The sequence below is a fragment of the Vidua macroura genome, chromosome Z (assembly GCF_024509145.1).
Source record: "Vidua macroura isolate BioBank_ID:100142 chromosome Z, ASM2450914v1, whole genome shotgun sequence".
Classification (NCBI taxonomy): Eukaryota; Metazoa; Chordata; class Aves; order Passeriformes; family Viduidae; genus Vidua; species Vidua macroura.
In genome coordinates, this window is record NC_071611.1 from 19,344,493 (window position 1) to 19,362,892 (window position 18,400).

Consider the following 18,400-nt stretch of genomic DNA (forward strand, 5'->3'; position numbering starts at 1 on the left):
GCCACACTCCTTACACTAACAAAGCCGTGACATAACTTAAAACATTGTGTGTCACTGTACGTGATGTAACACACTAAGGAAATAATTGATATGTTGTGACCCTCTTTTTCTAGGAAGGGGCTGGAGTGGTCCTATTTTATAATAAAAGGAAGAAATAAGTAAATATGAATGGCTGATGTCTTTCGAAATAACTTTCTAAAGCTAGTACCAAATATATCCACAAGACCAGTTGTATATTCCGAAGCCTAACAATTTGCTTTGCTGTTTGCTAGAACTGTGCCTGCATGGCTCTTCATCAGTGTCATCAGCTACTGTGTGCAAAAGCGCATTAGATTACTGTCATGCTAATTCCCATTACAGTTTTATGTCTATTGTACGTACAGTTTTGTGTTTACTGAGAGGGTTCAGTTTCTGTGTACAGCTATGTTGGCAAAAATATACTCATGCAAATCTTTTTAATATGGGCAAGGCCTAAGGTAGCACAGTGTTCTGAACTTCACTATCATTTACTTAATATATACTCCAAGGATTTGACAAAATATGAATAGAATTTAAAATGTATTTGTACTTTAGAATAGCAGTCTGTATGTTAAAAAAAACTTTCTGAAAGGTATATTGATGCTGTTGTACATTGTGAGTACTGTTGCACCTAATATTGACCAGCTTTTTGTCCAAATAAACTTAATATAATCACTGCATTTTGTTTCAGTCATATCCCGTAGTTAAACCCTGAGCAACAGGAAAAAAATAACAGTAACATTCTCTTTTTGTACTTGTCTAATCAACTGTGGCTTATTAATGGAACAATGATACATGGAAACAAACTGTAACTTACTTTTAAAATTTTATTCTGAATTTTATAAAGGCTCATGTAACACTCAAAGTTGGTGGGACAGTTATAGAGCATTCAATGTCTTAGCTACAGCAGAGCCTCTGTGTTTGATTAAAAAAGTAATATGCTTATGAGCACATGCCAGACTGAACAATGGAACCTGTGAATAAAATCTTGAAAATTACTGTTCTTAGTTAAAAAGTGGAAGAACTATTGTTAAAAAGGTGTATATTTTAGTATTCAGCAGAGGAAAAGGCAGCATTAATTTGGAGTTTTTCAATCCACCAGCTCTAATAAGAACAAACAAGAGAAATATTGTTTAGTGATTCAACCTTTTTTCAGAATTTAATTTTCCAAATAAAATTTAAAAAACCCAAAAACAAAAAAAAAAAAAAAAAAAACCAAAAAAACAAAAAAAAAAAAAACAAAAAAAAAAAAAAACAAAAAAAAAAACAAAACAAAACCCAAACAATGCAATGTACAAAGACCTATGTTTCTTAAAGTTTACATGTTAAGTGTTCTGCTAAAGAAAGTGTTTGTACTGGGATTGCATTTATTGATACTATTGAAAATAGATAGGGCAGTACTCCATTCTAGCTTCATGACATTAGGTTTCTTTAAAATTTTTGCGTGAGCAAAACTACTAGAAGTTATGATGACACCTAAGGTTAACATCTGTTTCGAAAAAGAACAAACCAAGCCAGGAGGCAAGCAGATAAAAAAGCTCATGGAGCCTCTGCGGAGCCAGAGCCAACACACCTATTGGAGCAGCTGTGGTCCAACTCCCTCTGCAGGGGGTTTACCTCAGTTGAGCTGCCTGAGAGCATCGACATAAAAAAATTATCTTACGTAAAGGAATAGGGGAAACAGTAACCCTGATAACATTTGCTAGTAGAAGCAAAGTTAACAAATAGCAAAATAATTCCACCTTTAGCTGAACTTATGTTTTCGGGTATTTTGTGGTCACTGCAAACATCTCTGCATTATGTGCTCTATTCTTAGACATATGTATGTGAAACACACAGCATCTTCCTTACTTTAACAAAATAACCAGCTGCTGCATCGACGGAAAAGTCATTCCTTTATTAATTCCACGACCTTATAAATAATTTTGTCTAGCTTCATCATGTGTTGTTTGTTGATCTAATTTTTTTTTTTTTTAACATTTCCAAACGTTTCCTCCGTTCCAGGCCAGGCTCATCTTGTTGCACAAGAAGGGATACGGCCCGTGGCTGGGCTGGCAGCAAGCGAGGCCAGGCCCGGCCGCAGGCGGCACCGCACCACTGGAGAGAGGCAGGGGCCAGCCTGCTGCCGCCTTCACTTCGCAGGCGAACCGGGGAGCTAAACCGCACCAGCCCGGCTCCTCGGTGTCATCCCGGCAAGGCGCGGGGAGACAAACTTCGCGGGAAGGGCCGCGACGCTACAGGCCGGCAGGGACGGGACCGGGCACCCCCGAGCGTGCCCCGCTATCCCGTGGATACCCCCGCCCACCGTCGCTGCAGGCGGCCGCCCAGCCCGCCCCGGTGAGACCCGCGGGCGGGAGGTGCAGGATTAGGTTTCAGGCCGCCGGGGCGTGCCCGAGCGCGCTGCCCCAGCGGCGAGGCTCAATCGGCGCCGCTACTCGGGGGCTGGAAGGGCGGAGAGCCGGGCCGGGCGGCGGGGCCCGCCGAGCCGCTGGGTAAGCAGGGTGCTGGGCCGGTCGGCGGGGAGAGCCCGCCTGAGTCGTCCTGCGGGGATGCGGACCGGGAAGGGCCCGCCGCGTCGCTGGAGTTTGAGCGACCTTTTAAAACGCGTTTGTCCCTCGAAGTTTTATTTATTATTGTTCATTTGATCCGAAGGGTTTTGCCGGGGGGAGCTGAGGGAGGAGAGAGGCCGTGGAGCCACGGGCCGGGGGGGCTGAGCCTGTTGCTGTGTCCCGGCATATCCCCTCTTCCTCCCCCCACAACCGACCGCGGGCGGCGGGAGCGGCTGTGGGGGCCAGGCTGGGCCGGGGCTCTGGTCTGCGGCGTGGGAGGCTGTTCGCGGGCTCGAGCGGCCTGGCGGGGCGTTGTTCTCACGTAAACAAAAGCCGAACCTCCCCTGACATATGCAGGGAGCCCTGCTGCCTTTTCACGCATTGCTTTTTTACCCCCCGCGGGGATTTCATGACGGGAGGAGGTCTCCGTATCTGCAGCCGTTGCCGCCGACCGTGCTAGCGGCCGCGGCCCTCGGCCCACTGTGGGCGGCGGCGTTGATTCTCGCTTGGAGCCAGAGCCGGACCGGAGGCCCCGGCGACATTGGCAGTGTCCTCGGGCTCCAGGCAGGGCGGCGGCCGCGGCTCCTCGCGACCGGTACCTGTTGCCGAGCTGGTGTCGGCGCTGCCCGCAGGTCCGACCCCGCTGTAGCGGTCCAGCAGCTCGCCGGTGCGCGTTTAAACGTAACGGCTTTGGTTGGGTGGAAACAGAGGGCAAGGGGCCATCTGCAGTTGTGCCCTTTGATGAGTCTGGGTGCTCAGAGGAGAGGGATGGTTCTTTTCTCGTGTCCCCCCTTGCTGCCAGCACCTCCCTATATTACTGGAAAGAGTATTAGGAGGAAAGAAAGAAAAAGTCACAAAGCCAACCTTTTGAACTCCGTGTACAACATTTAACGTTGATTTGCCGTTTGGCTGAAAAACGTTGTGGTTTTATTTTTTTTCCTTTACCTTGTCGTTTGCTTTTTTAAACACTGCAACATCCAGCTATATTTTTGTGTCTTAATATATGTAGAAGATTTTTATTTTTTTACTATAAACTGTTGGATAGGAAACGTCCTTACTGGCTTTGGTCCCAGAAAGGGTGTCAGGAGTCTGTCGCAGTAGGAGAGCAGAGATTTTCTGAGATAAAGAGGAAGGCTCTGAATTCTGCAGTTACGGAAGTTCTATTGTGTGGTGCCCTGTGGTTTGCATATCACTTCTGCATTTCCCAAGTAAACAGCAACTCCTTGGTAGGGAAGAATCTAAACTGGAAAAGGAGAAAGTGGTAAAATAGTCTTTGGGAGTGTTACTTGATGCTTCTGTGGAAATTGAAAGTAATTGTAACACTCAAATAAAAGAATGCAAGTGGAAATTACCTAAGGATATACCCCCCTTAACAAGCAGCATTTTTAGACCGATAACACAAATTTTTTAAATTGTTACCAATTTTTAGTTGCATATTTTTATGTCTCCTGTCTTGTTAACAGTAACATGCATGTAACATTTATTGATTAGATATGATGTTTCTGATGGTTTCCTTAGTGATTTGAAGAAACTTTTCACTAGGAATTGGATACATTCTCCCCTCTTCACACAGAAATGCCCTAGAAAAGTTAGATGGCTATCAGCACTAGGGAAAGAGAACTGCACTACGTCGTCGGTACAAATGGATCTTTTTATTCACCTGGCCCTGGTGGGGCCCTGGTCTGTGAATTCTTTGGGCAGGAATGCCTTATATCTTCTCAGTCATGCAGATAGCTGTACATGGTTTTGTTTTAACAAGTAGGACTTTATTCAGTATATTGAGAATCATTTTGAATAACTTTTTAATCTCCGCTCCATGTTTCACACCAAAAAAAAAAAAAAAAAAAAATAAAAAAAAAAATAAAAAAAAAAAAAATAAAAAAAATAAATAAATAAAAAATAAAAAAAAAAAAAAAAAAAAAAAAAAAAATTGTGAAGTGCATCCAGTACCTTTTTCTGGTGAAGCACTTTTGGCTAATATAATGCCATGCTGACAGGATACTATATTATCATTGATAAGGACAGTCATGTTTCACTGCTGGTGTTCCTGACAAGTCAATACAAAAATAGGTTATTTTTGCCTTGGCAATAATAACATATTTCTTTTGTAGGCTTTTCAGACCCTGTCCTTATATTTGAGACCCCTTGCACAGTGGTCTTGTTACACAGTGTTATGATTTTCTGTATAAATCACTTGCTATTGTCACAATACACAAAGAGAAATTTGTGTTTTCAGTTTGTAGGGAAAATGATGGCTCTTTGTTGATGCTTACTGGCAGCTGTTTGAAGAGGCTTTGTGTTTATTGATTAATGTATGCTGTTGTCACTTAAGTGAAGAATCCAATATACATTGAGGTGCAACTGCTGTAAAATCTGTGCTTCATCAGGTTTAATTGAATTTAATGAATATGGTTATCAATTACTTATGCTTGAAAACATAAAGAGCCAATATTAATCATGCCTGTATTTCATCAGTTCAGTATATGTAGCGTCCCCTATATTCTGCATATGCTAAAAAGATGCTTTTCAGTTTCTGAAGCTAATGTGGAAGATTCCAATTGATCTTAATTTAAGATATTTACTGAAAAAATACTTTTTTTGTAAAAGATGATCTGTTTGTTTCATTAACAAAAAACCCCAAACAAACTCCAGAAACACTTACCCTACTATGTTGTTGTTTTTGGATTGCTCGTTGCAAATAAATTTTGAATACACTATATCACACACATTTATCAGTAGGTGCAATCATTATGGATAGTTTAGTCCCATTTCCCATTTGCAATTATTAGCATGTCAGTTACCGTGGATATTATATCTTAAGCTGATGTAGGGCTTTTTACAGTGTTAGAGAAAATTATTAATTATACACAGTGAACAGATTGCCAGTTAATGGAAAACATTTTAAGTTTCCTTAATACATTAGAGTGATGCATACAGAAGGTTACAAGTAGTTGAATGTTCAAAATTCAGTTTTCATAATTGATGCAAAGTACATGGTACTGTTCAGCTCTATCACAGAACTTTTCTTCAACATACAGATCCACTACCTCTCTATGTATTTTTGATGCATTCAGCATTTTGCTAAATTTCAAGAGGCTAGTGATGTCTTTTCAAAGTGCTTAGAATCTTAATATAAGCTGTGCAATAATGCCTTTTTATTTCTACTTTGAATGTCTCAGAACAATTTCCATTAGCATCGCTATCAAATGTAGATGTCAGGCATCTCTTGGTTGCTTGTTACATTCCAGGCAGTCAACGGAAATCTGCTTTGTTCCTTGTAGAACAGTGCACATTATTTTTTTCTTTTTGTTTGTTCTCTTATACCCTATTGGTCATTTACTTTTACATCCTTTGTGTTTTTAAAAAAGCTGTGTGCAACAGCAAAATTGCATTTGTGACAGTGGAAAAGTAGCTAGAAAAATACGTAGAAAAGTGTGAGATCTTTCTATTTACTGTGAACAGTTTCCACTGCCTTAATTTTCACAAGACTACTCAGAGTCTGGGGATCAACCTTAGTTCTCCTCCTGGGGTTAGTAGCCAGCTTTCAGGAGGTAAGTGGGAAGAAATGGAAGAGCTCTTAGGCTCTACAGGCAAGGCAGAAAGTGTAGCAGTAATGAGTATCTTCCACTTCCTGTGTGGTTTAGTTTCTGTTCCTGCTCCATACTGTGCTAACACAATATGCCTATTTTAGTGATAGCCAGAAAATTGGGGAGGACGATGACATGGGATAAAAATGAAGTACTAAAGGATATATCTACCCCAGACAAACACAGATCTAAATGTTAGATTAGAAGTTCCGAAATGTTCTTTTTAGCAGCTATAACAGGCATGTTGTGGTTACCTTGCTGCTTAATTGAAATAGATTTAATTTTAATCTCATGCAACTCCAAGCCAGAGTTTGGGCCTAGAGGTCACTCTTCAGAGAGGCATTTCCTCTGTATACTCAGAGCACTTCAAGTAATGCAGGAGCTATGGGGCAAAGCCTATTACTATGTTTTCTATCTTTGGCATTGCATGTTTCCTAATCCATGCTTTGAGCATTAGTTTTCAAGGTATTATCTAAAATAGCTTTGTGAAACAGTAGATGGAGTATCCATCAGTGAAACAGAATAGGTTTCTTTGTAGAAACTAAGTGATCAGGTGTGAAAGAATGATAAATGGAAATGGGTCGCCTTACTATTTTCACAAATCTTTTGTCTGTTTAGCTAAATGCCTTCTGCAGTTGTAGTGGAAAGGAGGTGATCAAATAAATTTCAGATGTTAAAAAAAATTTTGCCACCTGTGCATTTTAGTGTTTCAGAAATGGACAGATAGAAACCAGAGTTTGAATGTGCCAGCTGTTTTCTGGCAACCAATGTTATCAAAGAAGGGTAGCATGAAGAATGGCAAAAAACCCCATTTTTGTTTGTTAGCATAGGAAGAATCAAATTTCTGAAGTGCAAGCTTGAAAGGCATCATCTTTAACTTTGGTTTGTTCTTAGAGTGAATATGGTGTGTTTGTCACCTTATACCTGTCTAAAATTCCTTGTGTTTTCTATTATAATGTCCTAAAATAGAAGGAAAACAAGAAGATTATGAGGTTTGGTTTTTTTCCTTTTTTTTTCTTTTTGGTTTGTTTGGCTGTTCATTTTTTGTTTACATCACAGCTTTCAGCTACCTATGTCTTTAGAACTTGAACATAGACTTAATTTGCTATTTGCTTAACAGTCTTTCTTTGATTTGCCAAAAAAGTCTTGACTCAGCCTGTGTTCTTGTTACTGTGAAGAGTTTAATGAACTTCAGCGCTGAAATACAAAAATAGTTAAATCTACTTTGAGCTAAGCTAGTAAGCTCTTTGAGGTGTGAAGATTGTTGTATCATATATAGAAGGGCTGGTTTTGGCTTCAGGTTCCTGTGATACAGACTGCCAGGAGATTGTAAAATGAGGAATCAGAACTAAACTTCCCACTCTGCATCTAGAAATCTACAATGCCATTATAAAAATAGTCACTATAGCAGAATTAGGCCTTTCAACAAGTGATCATGCATTCCAATCTACTTCTCACTAGCATATGGTTGCTAAAATACTAGAAGCAAGCTGGTTTAAAGGCCACTGTGTCCTGTAGTGAGTGGTGGTGTTTATGGATGTCTCTGCAGTGTATTTTGGAGAGATGTGTGGTTGCTTCTCCAGTACTTCCACTATGTTAATGTGCCACTAAGCTGGTGCTGACAGATCCCACTTGTTAGCATGGATGTGGCACAGCAGGAGCAGTCATTTCAGAGTGCAGGCAGAGTGAACAGGGGTCATCTTGGCCTGCAGCATGTAGAGGCAAACACTGGAGTGCCTCAATGCATTGTGTCTGCCTCAGAGGAGGTGTGTGAGGGAAAACATTCTGATAACAGTTTTGGTCTTTCTCATGCTTATTGCTGATGTTGACAAAAGTATTAAGCTGGAGAGCTGGGGAGAGATTCCCTACTAATAAAATCAGAAATAAAGAGAATAAACTGAGAGTTCAAAATGGATTTGCAGATACTAGCATGACACTAGAGCAATACTCATTCCTCTCTCTAAACCATGAGGTAAAAAGAAAGCAGGTAATGACTGTCTTCGCAGAGCTAAGGACTTTTCATTGCAGATTATGTGGCATAATCTCAACCTATAGATATGTTTAGGACTTGTGTCTGCTTGTAGAATCCTCTGCTATAAGTTGTTAGAGTTCATATCTTCAGAATTGCATGAACACAGTGATGACCTTGGGTGCTGTCACTTTTGCCTTTCTCAGCACAAGAAATGAAATTTTAGTCAAATTGAGTCATAAAATAAAGCATTATCCAGCTACTCCAAAAGATAGAGACATTTTACAGCTGCATCTTTTCTTGAGGTTCTTGCAGAGCTAAAGCAGAACAGTAACCCTCTGTTTTTTCCTGAGTAGTTTCATCTGTTGAACATGTTATGTGCTTGTGCATATAGTTCTGTGATAAATGAAATGACTGAAAAATACTCAATTTCTAATTTTTTGCACAGTTCTCTGGTTCCATCCACTACACAGCCCCGAGGTAGGTATTGAGAAATAACTAGAACAGTGAAACAGGAAAGAACTGCTTTGATTTGCATTGGTACTGAGGAAAACATCTACAAGCATGACAGAAATATCTCTGATTTTAAATAGTGGTTCTGAATAGAAGTGATAGTAGTTTTTAACCTAGAAAGAAGAGCTATGGGTGATAAGGGTTTGGGAAAGTCAGCTTCATTCATAGCATTTAAATAATCTCATCCAGTGCTTCCCATGTAAAATAGACTTCATTTTGTCCTGTTTTGTAGAGTGACAAGATGAAAATACGAGATATTTGAGTTGTTTTTCAGATCTGGGATTCAGATCTGGGATTTTCCTTACCAAGCAAGAAAAAAAATTATAAAGGCTTATTTTTATTTAAAGGCGTAATTTGGATCATGGAGTAACATTACTTTGACCAAGTCAGGTTTAAGGGGTTTGAATATTGTGCGTTGTCCTAAAAAGGATGATCAGTGATTCTGTATCAATGTATTGTCAAGATCAAAGGCAGTCTTCAGAGAGGTTATGGACTCCCCATTCTTTTAGTGGGCTGGACTGGGCTCTGAGTAACCAGGTCTAGTAGAAAGTTCTCTGCCCATGACAATAAGGCTGGGACTAGATGATCTTTAAGCTCTCTTCCAACATAAACCATTTTGTGATTCTATGAATAAAACTGATAGGAAGCTTCAGGCATATTCAAGCTAGGGAAGTCATATTGATGGAACTTGAAACCATTCTAAACCCATGTGGTTTGCTTTTTCTGCACAAAATGCAAATAGTATAGGCTTGACAAAATGATCAGGTTCTATAACTAAACTAATGATCCTGTTAGGCTGTCTTATCTAGTGATCTATCAACATCATTACTTTTCCTCTTTTTATCCAGCATCTCAAGAAAAAATAACTTTTTCTCAAGAAAAAATAACTTTTCTTGAGTGCTTAGAGATCACAGCTCTGTATGTTTTTAGGTTCTCCACATACAAGTGGGGATGCTGTACTGACGTGTTTTTCTACTATAAAGAAAACAAATTATGAAAGATAAGATCAACAGTTCATACACTCGCAATGATACTTGAGCTCCTCACTTCTCAGCTATCCATCTCCATCAAACATATTCTGTCACTGCAAATTTCTGAGCAATTGCAGACATACATTTTTAAAAAGCCCCAAACAACCCCAAAAAGCAACAAAAAAGGAATAAGCAAAGCAATTTCAGAATTCCTTCGTCCCAGTGTAGAATTTCCTTCATGGAAACCCACATTGATATAAACTCAGCTATCCACATCTGAGTCTCAATTCCAATAGATATTAATAGTAGAGGCTCTAGTGTGAGAGTCCTGAAAGCCTGTAGCCTTGTGGCTTATATGACTTTTCTTTCAAAGTTGACTGTAAAAAGTGTGCTGTGGCTCATGCACCTGAAATTGTCAACACAGAACTTGAAAACTGATCCCGCAGGGAATGTCTTTTGTGAATTACTGAAAAGGAAAGCAATGAAACTAAAATTTCAGTGTCAGCTGTGATTCATAGTGTCTGATTAAAGCAGTGCAGGACATGTTGTACAACAGATAGCCACTTTGATATGGAAATGCAAATAAATTACAAAGTATATTCCTAAAGCAATTTTCAGGAAGATTTTGAGCACCAAAGTGACTCGGAATTTGATTTTGCAGTTATTTTAATTATCTGTGGAGATAGTTTTTTGTGGATTGTTATTTTGCTGGTTATTGTTTTCAAAAGCTTTTTTCTTTCCCTTCAGAGCTTAGTATTTCTATAAATGTGACCTTTTTTCCTTTCTATTATTTTTCAGGGAAATCTTTACAGTCTCTTTCCAGTGTTGAAATAGAAGCTGAGAAGCAGAAAACATGTTGGAAACAATTGGTAATTTTTTTTCATTCATATCACAGTATTTTTGTGGCCAAATCAAGTGTGTGTGATAGATTTGGGATATGGGTGTATACTGCTGAGAGAGGTTTTGAAAGAAAATAATCTACTGTGCTTAGAAGTGGTATTGTGTTTGGGTTTTTTAATTTAAAAACAAAAGTTGCACAATCATATGTTTAGTGTATTTAAATTTGAGCCTGTTGTCTTGATTTTGTTGTTCTAATCTTTTCTTGAATTAACAATTTGCATGAAAAAGAAAGATGTTTTCTATTATGACTGTTTATGCCCCTATTTATTTACAGTGGACTGTAGCCACAGTTCCTGTAACTGAATTTCAGTGAAGGCTCTTTCATTTTTGTAATCCACTTCTTGATGGATAGAAATACAATTTTCATTGGCTTCTGATTTATGCTTTACCTCTGACTTCTGGCTGCATTAGATGGGCTGGGATTTTTGTTCAAAACAGAGCCATTCAAGTTCTCTGTAGTTTGAACAGTACAGAGGGTTATATTTAAACCTGTACCTTGTGTAGCTGTTTCTAGACTGCTACTGACTAGCAATGATTATTGCTGCAGATACGCATCGGGCCCTCCAGGCCATGGAGCGCTTACAGGCAAAACTTCGGGATCGAGGTGACATTGCAAATGAGGAGAAACTGAGCCTATTAAAATCAGTGCTGCAGAGTCCTCTCTTTAATCAAATTCTGAGCCTTCAGACTTCTGTTCAACAACTAAGAGATCAGGTAGGAAAAGCAGTCTTGCAAGTGCAAGGGGAAACTTGCTAAGGTAATGCAAAGATGTATGTGTTTCTGCTTGTTGAACAGTGAAATAGCTTAAACTAAACATCTGATTCAAAGGTTTGGGGACATGCCACATTGACTTTTGGGGGCTTTGTTGAGGCTGTATTTTGTGTTTGTGATTTTTATGTATATGCTCATTACTTAAAATGTGCAGGGCAGGGGAATGGTGATATGGGTAGAGGGTTAACATAAAGCTTTCTTTCTCTGCCCTTCAAAAGGAGCATGTTTTCTATGAGGTCTCGGACTTTTTTCCTAGGAGCCTTTTATTGCTTTTTCGTGTCTTACCCTGCTAAAATGAGGATGTGGAGGGAAGCTGTAGAATGGTTGACTTCAAAAGGAAATGAAAATCTATTTTGTACTTTGTATAGGAATAAAAGATCAAAGAGAAGCCAGAGCTCTTGCCTCCTTTTTGCTTGCTCAGGGTATTAAGTATTAATTTTCTGCATATTTTCAATGAGCTTGAGAAGAGGGTCAGCAACTTGACTATATTGACTTTATTTGTTGCTATAGTTTTCTTGTCAGCAGAATAACAATTTGAAGAATATAGAAAGTAGTTCAGTAACTGAATTAGGACTAAACTATGTATCTGGCTTTACAAATTGTCATTCCTGTTGACTCCTCCAAGATAGGCAGCTCTGTCTGGTATGCAGAATTGGTGAAGTGGGAGGGAGCAGACTCTGCACATGGACTTTATCATCAGTTTGGAGCCTCATCTGGTCTCTGACCAGACTGTGATGAGAAGGATTCCTCACAATACTCACAGTACTTCAGCTGTGTGGCAGAAGAATGCACTGTGGCCCTTTATTGGTTTCTGTGGATCATCTTGATGCTATTTTGCACAGACAAGAAATAAATTAGAATGGTGTCTATGCTGTATTCATCACAATATTTTTCAGATTTTGTCTTTTTAGTATTTAGAGACTTGATGACATTGGAGTAACTTAAAAAAATCTCAGGAAAAAAAACTGTCCTGAGCATTTGTTTGCACTGCCATTTGGAAATGAGAATTTAACAGTGACATCCAGAAATTGTATGAATTATGTGGTGAAGATCCTGGGAACACATAGTGAGAAATAAAAGTATATGAAATAAAAGTATACGAAATAAAAGTATATGAAACATTAATAAAAATTTGTTAAAATGGCAAAATAAATTTTCACTTCTGGATATTAGCTGTGTAGTTAAAGGATGGCTATCTTTTTAAATTGCCTAAATTAGAAAACAAAGCAGAGATACTAGGATGGGTAATTTAAGGCATGTATTTTTTAAAAAGCAAAGAATAACTTCACTTTCTGTCCTGACTCTGCAGGTTTGTCTGTGAAGCAACTTTAGTAATCTGTGCATATTGCATGGTATGTACCCTGTCTGTTTAGTTGACAGGGGAGCTATTTGGATGTGAATTCCCTTTTTTTAATGTGTGCTTATATGAACACTTACACATGTAAATACATGTTTACAGCATTCTTAGATTTTTGTCAGTTCTTTATCCTATATTTTTTCTGTAGAATTTCTGCCCTACAATATGACATGGGATTATTTGTTTTTATTTTGTACTATTTAAATATTTACAAAGCACACTGAAACAGGACAAAGAATAAAAGCACAAAATAGGCAGTTATGTTAAAAAAACCCGTGTTTTCATAGGTACACTTTTGAGGACACCCTTCAAGGACACCTCTTTTACAACTGTCTGGGTACATGCTCTTGAAGCTCTTAAGCAACAGGTTGATGAAAACTGAGTGAGTAGTGACCAGGTTTTTTGGCAAGCTGTGATAGACTAAGAAGAGAAGTTGTGTCCCAATAGTAGCAGTCAGAGCCATGTTTGAGACAGGATGACAAATGATGCTGAGTTGTGCAATGACAAGATGTTGCAGCTTCTACCCATTGGAGACTAAGATGGCTAAGTTTTTTATGTTTAATGATGAGCTGCAGTGACAGTTTAATGTGCATTTGATTCTTTTCGAGGTGAAGTGTGACAGTCCGTTTAACTGCCCCTCTGTTTTTAATGAGTTTTTAAAGAGCTACAAGACTACTGCAAAATTCTTGGGGAGGTCATCTTTTAGGACAATGTAGTTTGAAAGAGGGGATGGGAGCAGAGAAGCCAGAATGGCAGTTTACTTTACAAGTGAAACAGATTCCTTGTAAGTATCCCAGCAGAAGTAGGTTAACCAGTGAGACTTCATTGTGGGCCTCTGGGGTCATCAATAAATTTTAAGGTAAAGATGTATTCTTGGCTTGAGGCGCTGTGTCTGGAAGGCATAGAGATGATAGTGAAAGTCATGCCCTCTATTTGTACAGTATATGGACTGAGTGGTATGTTGCTTTATCTTGAGGCATGGTGCTAAAGTCAGCAAATCTGATGCCTTGGTTATTATTAGTAGGCTGTAAAGTTGCGGGGTATTTTTTTTTCTTAAATGAGAGAGCAGGATTTGTTTGTACTGCAAAACTGTCATTGTGAAGTTAACTGAAGTGGAAAAGTCTAGGCACAACAAAGGGATGGTTTTTTGCTTTTAAATTACTGTTTTGACTTCAGAAGTCTCTTGAGCTGGGGAGCCCTGAAGGAACCATTTTTTTTCTTGTCTCTTTCTGTCCTTGTTCTTCAGTTAATGCTTGTTTTCTGATGTTGAAGAGCAGTCTTGTTGTTTGAAGATAAGACAGAGACAGAAGAAAAATAGAGATTGTGGTGTTTTAAATATTTTAATAATATTTTATTTTCTTTATTAAATATTTTAAAGAAAATTATTCCTGTCCTGATTCTCTTCCATTTCTTTTTGTCTCTCAGTTGTTTACCTCCTCCACACCTCTTCCTGCCTCCTTTCCACTCAGAGCTCTACTAGAACAAAATATCTGGTGGTTGGCTATAGATGGCAGAGCTGTATTTCTTAGTTTTGGAGATTTTTTTGTTTGATAGTTTGTTTTCTTTGGTTGTTTTGGTTTTTTTTTTGTTTTTTTTTGTTGTTGTTGTTGTTGTTTTTGTTTGGTTTTTTTCTGTTGTGTTTTTTTTTTTGTTGGTTTTTTTTTTTTTTTTTTTTTTTTTTTTTTTTGTTTTTGTTTTTTTTTGTTTTTACTTGTGAGTTTGACCGTAGTTTTTCCTTCACAGTGTAGTGGTGAGTATCAGCTGGGTGTCAGTGCAAGAGAGAGTTTAGGGAAGAAGTGAGAAACTGTCTTTTCCTGTTTCCAGTGAAAACTTAACAGTGTTAACTCTCCATTTTGCACAACTAGAGATTTTTAGTTCATGTTTTGAACCCCTTTTGGCAACAATACTGTTTGCGCTTTTAAATGAAGTGATAAAAAGGAATGCTAATTTGGGATCTACTTCATCTACTCTGAGATGGAGCCATAAAGGTGCAGCCAGCAGAGTGATGCTGGTGCCAGTTCCTATTCCTGGGAGCTCAGGGCCTTTCCCTGCTGTTGTACTCTGGCTTCTGCTTCCTCACTTCCACTGTCATTCCTGTTGCAGCTGGCCTTTTTGCCAGGAATCTTCCAATCAGTCTTGTGCTTCTTGGGGTGTCCAGGGCTGCTGCTCAGTGGCTGCAGTGCAGAAATACTGAAAATTTCTTTTTGTTGAATAAGTTGAGACCTGGCAATGTTGAGGACATTTGCTTTAAGTGTTGGTACAATACAGACATTACTTGTGTTGCTTTTTGGTTAAAGTATTTTGAGCTACTGCATGTAAGCACTGCTTGATTGTATTCAGTGTGTCTGTGTGTCACACAGTCTGTCTGTGTGACTAAAACATAAATTTTGTCATACTAAGTGGTATTCATGAATTTTTCTTTTTATCTTATGCAAATTATGTCCGAGCTGGAGATTTTTATACCATAAGGAGAATGCCAGTCAAGGAAAAACAGCAAAAACAAGCTGATAAAACAAAGCAATAATGTTTTATTCTGTAATTATACAATCACAGTGCTATAAAGATACTTTTTAATGGAATTATGGTGATTGTATTACTGCAAAGTAGTGCAACTTATAAATTATGAAAAATATTTCATTTTAAGATTTGCACTTATGGTTTATTGCTCCCCCTGGCATGACCTATACTTCTGTGTTAGCAAGAATATATAGCAGTTACTCTCTACTTTTTCATGCTATAAGCCTGGATTTCGGGGGGCACATGGAAGAGAGCAGTCATTATGTTTCTACTTATAAATTTGTCTTGGAATTCTGAACTTCTACCTTAAGTACTGTAAATGTCACTGTAAATGTTTTTGTAGTTTTTAAGGTGTAACCATGTCTGTTTCAGAAGAGGAGATATGAAATGTGAGGTTTTTGCGCACACACATACAGAAAACTTCACTCTGTTAACAGTTGAACTTTTTTTTTTAAGTTTAATGTTTTCTTGGAGTTTCAGAGGTCAGATGAAATTTTATATGAGGTTGGCCTCAGACACTAAGCATATTCTCCATTAAATACGAGCTTGTTTGTTTAAAAAGGGTGTGATGAAAATGAAATGTTGCTGTCAGTTGCTCTTGATGTGACTGTGTTCAATACTGTGTTGTAGCTGTGCTGTTGTACTGAAATTTTGAGGAGAAGGCTTTAAAGTTCTAGTTAACCTAGTGTGAATTGGAATGTTATTTTTTCCTTTTCCTGCAATATATGTAGTATGCAAGACATCTTTTCAGTGGTATTTTAACCATCGTGCAAATAAATATAATCCAGTGTTTTAAGAATAATGGAGTTGTTACTATGTTATGTGTATTAGAAAAACATGAAGAACTTCCATCTTTTGCTTTGAAAGACAATGGGAAAAGTAAGTAAATTCCTGTATGTCTGCAGTGATGTCCCAGCTCACAAAATTACGGAGAAAGGATGAAATTTCAAATGGAGAAAATAGCCACTACATTTGCCAGTTTGAACAGGACTTGGTCAGGGAAAACATACAATGTAAAAATTTAAAAAATTAATTGGCCTGTAACTAGTTCTATTTCAGAAGAGAAATATGCAAATTCTCTACCAGGGAAAAAACCAGAATTCCCTAAGGACATTGCTTTACCTTTTTTGAAAAAGTCCTTCAAACTTGAGTAGAGAAAAGCATGGTGATACTGGACAGATGTTCAGGTGGAAGTTGAAGTGCTCATCATGACTACTCTGCTCTTTAAACATTGCAAACAGTGCAGTGAGCTGCCTAAAGCAATCAAACCACTGTCCAATAGTACTAGGAGAACATCCTTAAATCGTAGTACAAGTTTGAATGGTATAAGAAGTATTTTGGTTTCAGATTAGGCATGCAATACTATTCATAAGGGCAATATGTCATACTCTAAAACCTTTTCTTTTTGATGTGTAGTTCCATTTGTTTGGTGATTATACATTAAGAGAGTCTTTTATTGTATACTAGAGAAAAACAGTATCATAATGCAAACACCGTTTATAACATCCATGCTATTGTAAAACTGCCATAATTTTGTTTACTGTGGCTTGATGTAGATTTTTGTGCATGATTTTTCTAGTGCAACTTGCTCCCTACACATTTGTGTGTAAAGAAGTACTCTAGATACGTGAAAAACATAGGCTTTTTATGCAGGTTTCACAAACTGGGATTGTCTCTGCATTAGCAGTCTGAAACACTGTGTGGTGACATGGAATAAATTCAAAGCAGTGGTCTCTCAGCTACAGTCAGTTTCTGTGACATAAAATTCTGTTTCTCTCCTTTTTTTGCCAGCATGGCTTGTTCTTTGTAAAGTAGAAGGTGTTCTAGCTTTCTGTACATTTCAAATTTTGCTTTTAGCATTATTACAGAATTTTCCTTCTTTTGTCTTAGAAAATATCTACACACTCTATTCACAGTGGGAATTCATACACAGTTGGGTCTTAAAAGACTTTGAGTAATACCAGTGACTTTCCGCTTCTGCCACCCTGAAATATGAAACATCCAGAAGCTCCTACTACAGTAAAAGGCCCCCAGGACAGAATAATGCAGATAGAATGATGCTAAATGAAATTGCAGACATTTAATGTATTTTTCTCTGGGTGTAATCATACTGATTGAAGTCATTGCAATGCTCAGATGCTGAGCCTGGCTCACTTAGATTGAAGTTACTACTCCAAAAGCTGCACCAAAGTAGTTTAGTGAGCTCTCACTGATTGACATTGGATAAAATTGGTAGCTTTTACTCGTACTATTCTATTCTTTGTTTAGGCTAACTTTGCTGGCTTTGCCAGAGTAAGTGATTAGTTCTCTAGGGACTGCTTTGACCAAGAGTGCTCTGAGGATAGTAACTTTCAGTAGAAAGGGAAACTCAGTGCTATTTTCTGCAATGACCACTGCAATTTAGAAAGTGAACTTGAATCCATGACTTACTAACATTTGTGATATCAGACCCATATACTACAGCCTTCAGGTTCATGTGAAAGGTAGTTCAGGTGTGTATCTCATATACTCTTAGGCTGTTTCATATTGCTGTAGAAATGTAAAAATATTTTTAGTAGAACCAGTTAAGAATGGTTAATTGCCATAATGTTAGATGCTCCTAGGATTAATGACTTCACCAGTGACCATTTTTTGTGGGAAGAAGCATAGCAACAGGTTCTGTAAGAAGATTTGAAGGTGGAGGAGAATAAGAAATAAAGCACATAATTGACCAAGTTCAGTTATACAGTTTTATATATTGAAATGGACAATACTGTGAAGGTGGAAGTGAATCAATCTATTATATGGCCTTCTGCAGGTAAGAAACACAAGTACATCATAGACTTTACTAGTTTCAAATCCATTCATATAATGTAAGGGGAAGTCTTACATTCTCAAAAGGGTAGAATTTGATTGTGTCTGGCTTTTGTTACATGTAATGAACTGTGAAACAAGCCTTGTCTACCTGTGCCTTACAGGCTTGCCAGCACGAATATATGTGGTTACAGAAAGTGCATATATGCACATTTTAGGCATTACAATTTGTTTGAAACATAACCCAAATGATTCCTCACAAGTATGGGTAAAGAACATAATCAATGGGATTTAAAAATCACTGAGTTCCAAATACCCAAATTTGCTTCTTTACAGTTCTTTGTGTTAGAGCAGGCTTAGAAATGCTGTTGAGAGCTTTTCTTTCTAATGCTGCCTTGTGGCATTTTTTCTTTAACTTGAGGGCCTTCCCAGCCACATAAGTTGTTCAACAAATT

General features: G+C 38.2%; 1 protein-coding gene across 5 annotated transcripts in view; it reads left to right on the forward strand.

Moving 5' to 3' along the window:
- Positions 1 to 3,171: 3,171 nt before the first annotated feature.
- The window catches only part of MPDZ (multiple PDZ domain crumbs cell polarity complex component), a 94,910-nt gene continuing 79,681 nt past the window's right edge, over positions 3,172 to 18,400 (forward strand). For all 5 annotated transcript variants that reach the window (XM_054002996.1, XM_054002997.1, XM_054002998.1 and 2 more), the window contains exons 1-3: positions 3,172 to 3,234; positions 10,406 to 10,476; positions 11,055 to 11,221. In XM_054002996.1, the coding sequence (XP_053858971.1) occupies positions 10,461 to 10,476; positions 11,055 to 11,221 (183 nt within the window). In that variant the 5' untranslated portion in view covers positions 3,172 to 3,234; positions 10,406 to 10,460. The remainder of the gene's footprint in view (positions 3,235 to 10,405; positions 10,477 to 11,054; positions 11,222 to 18,400) is intronic.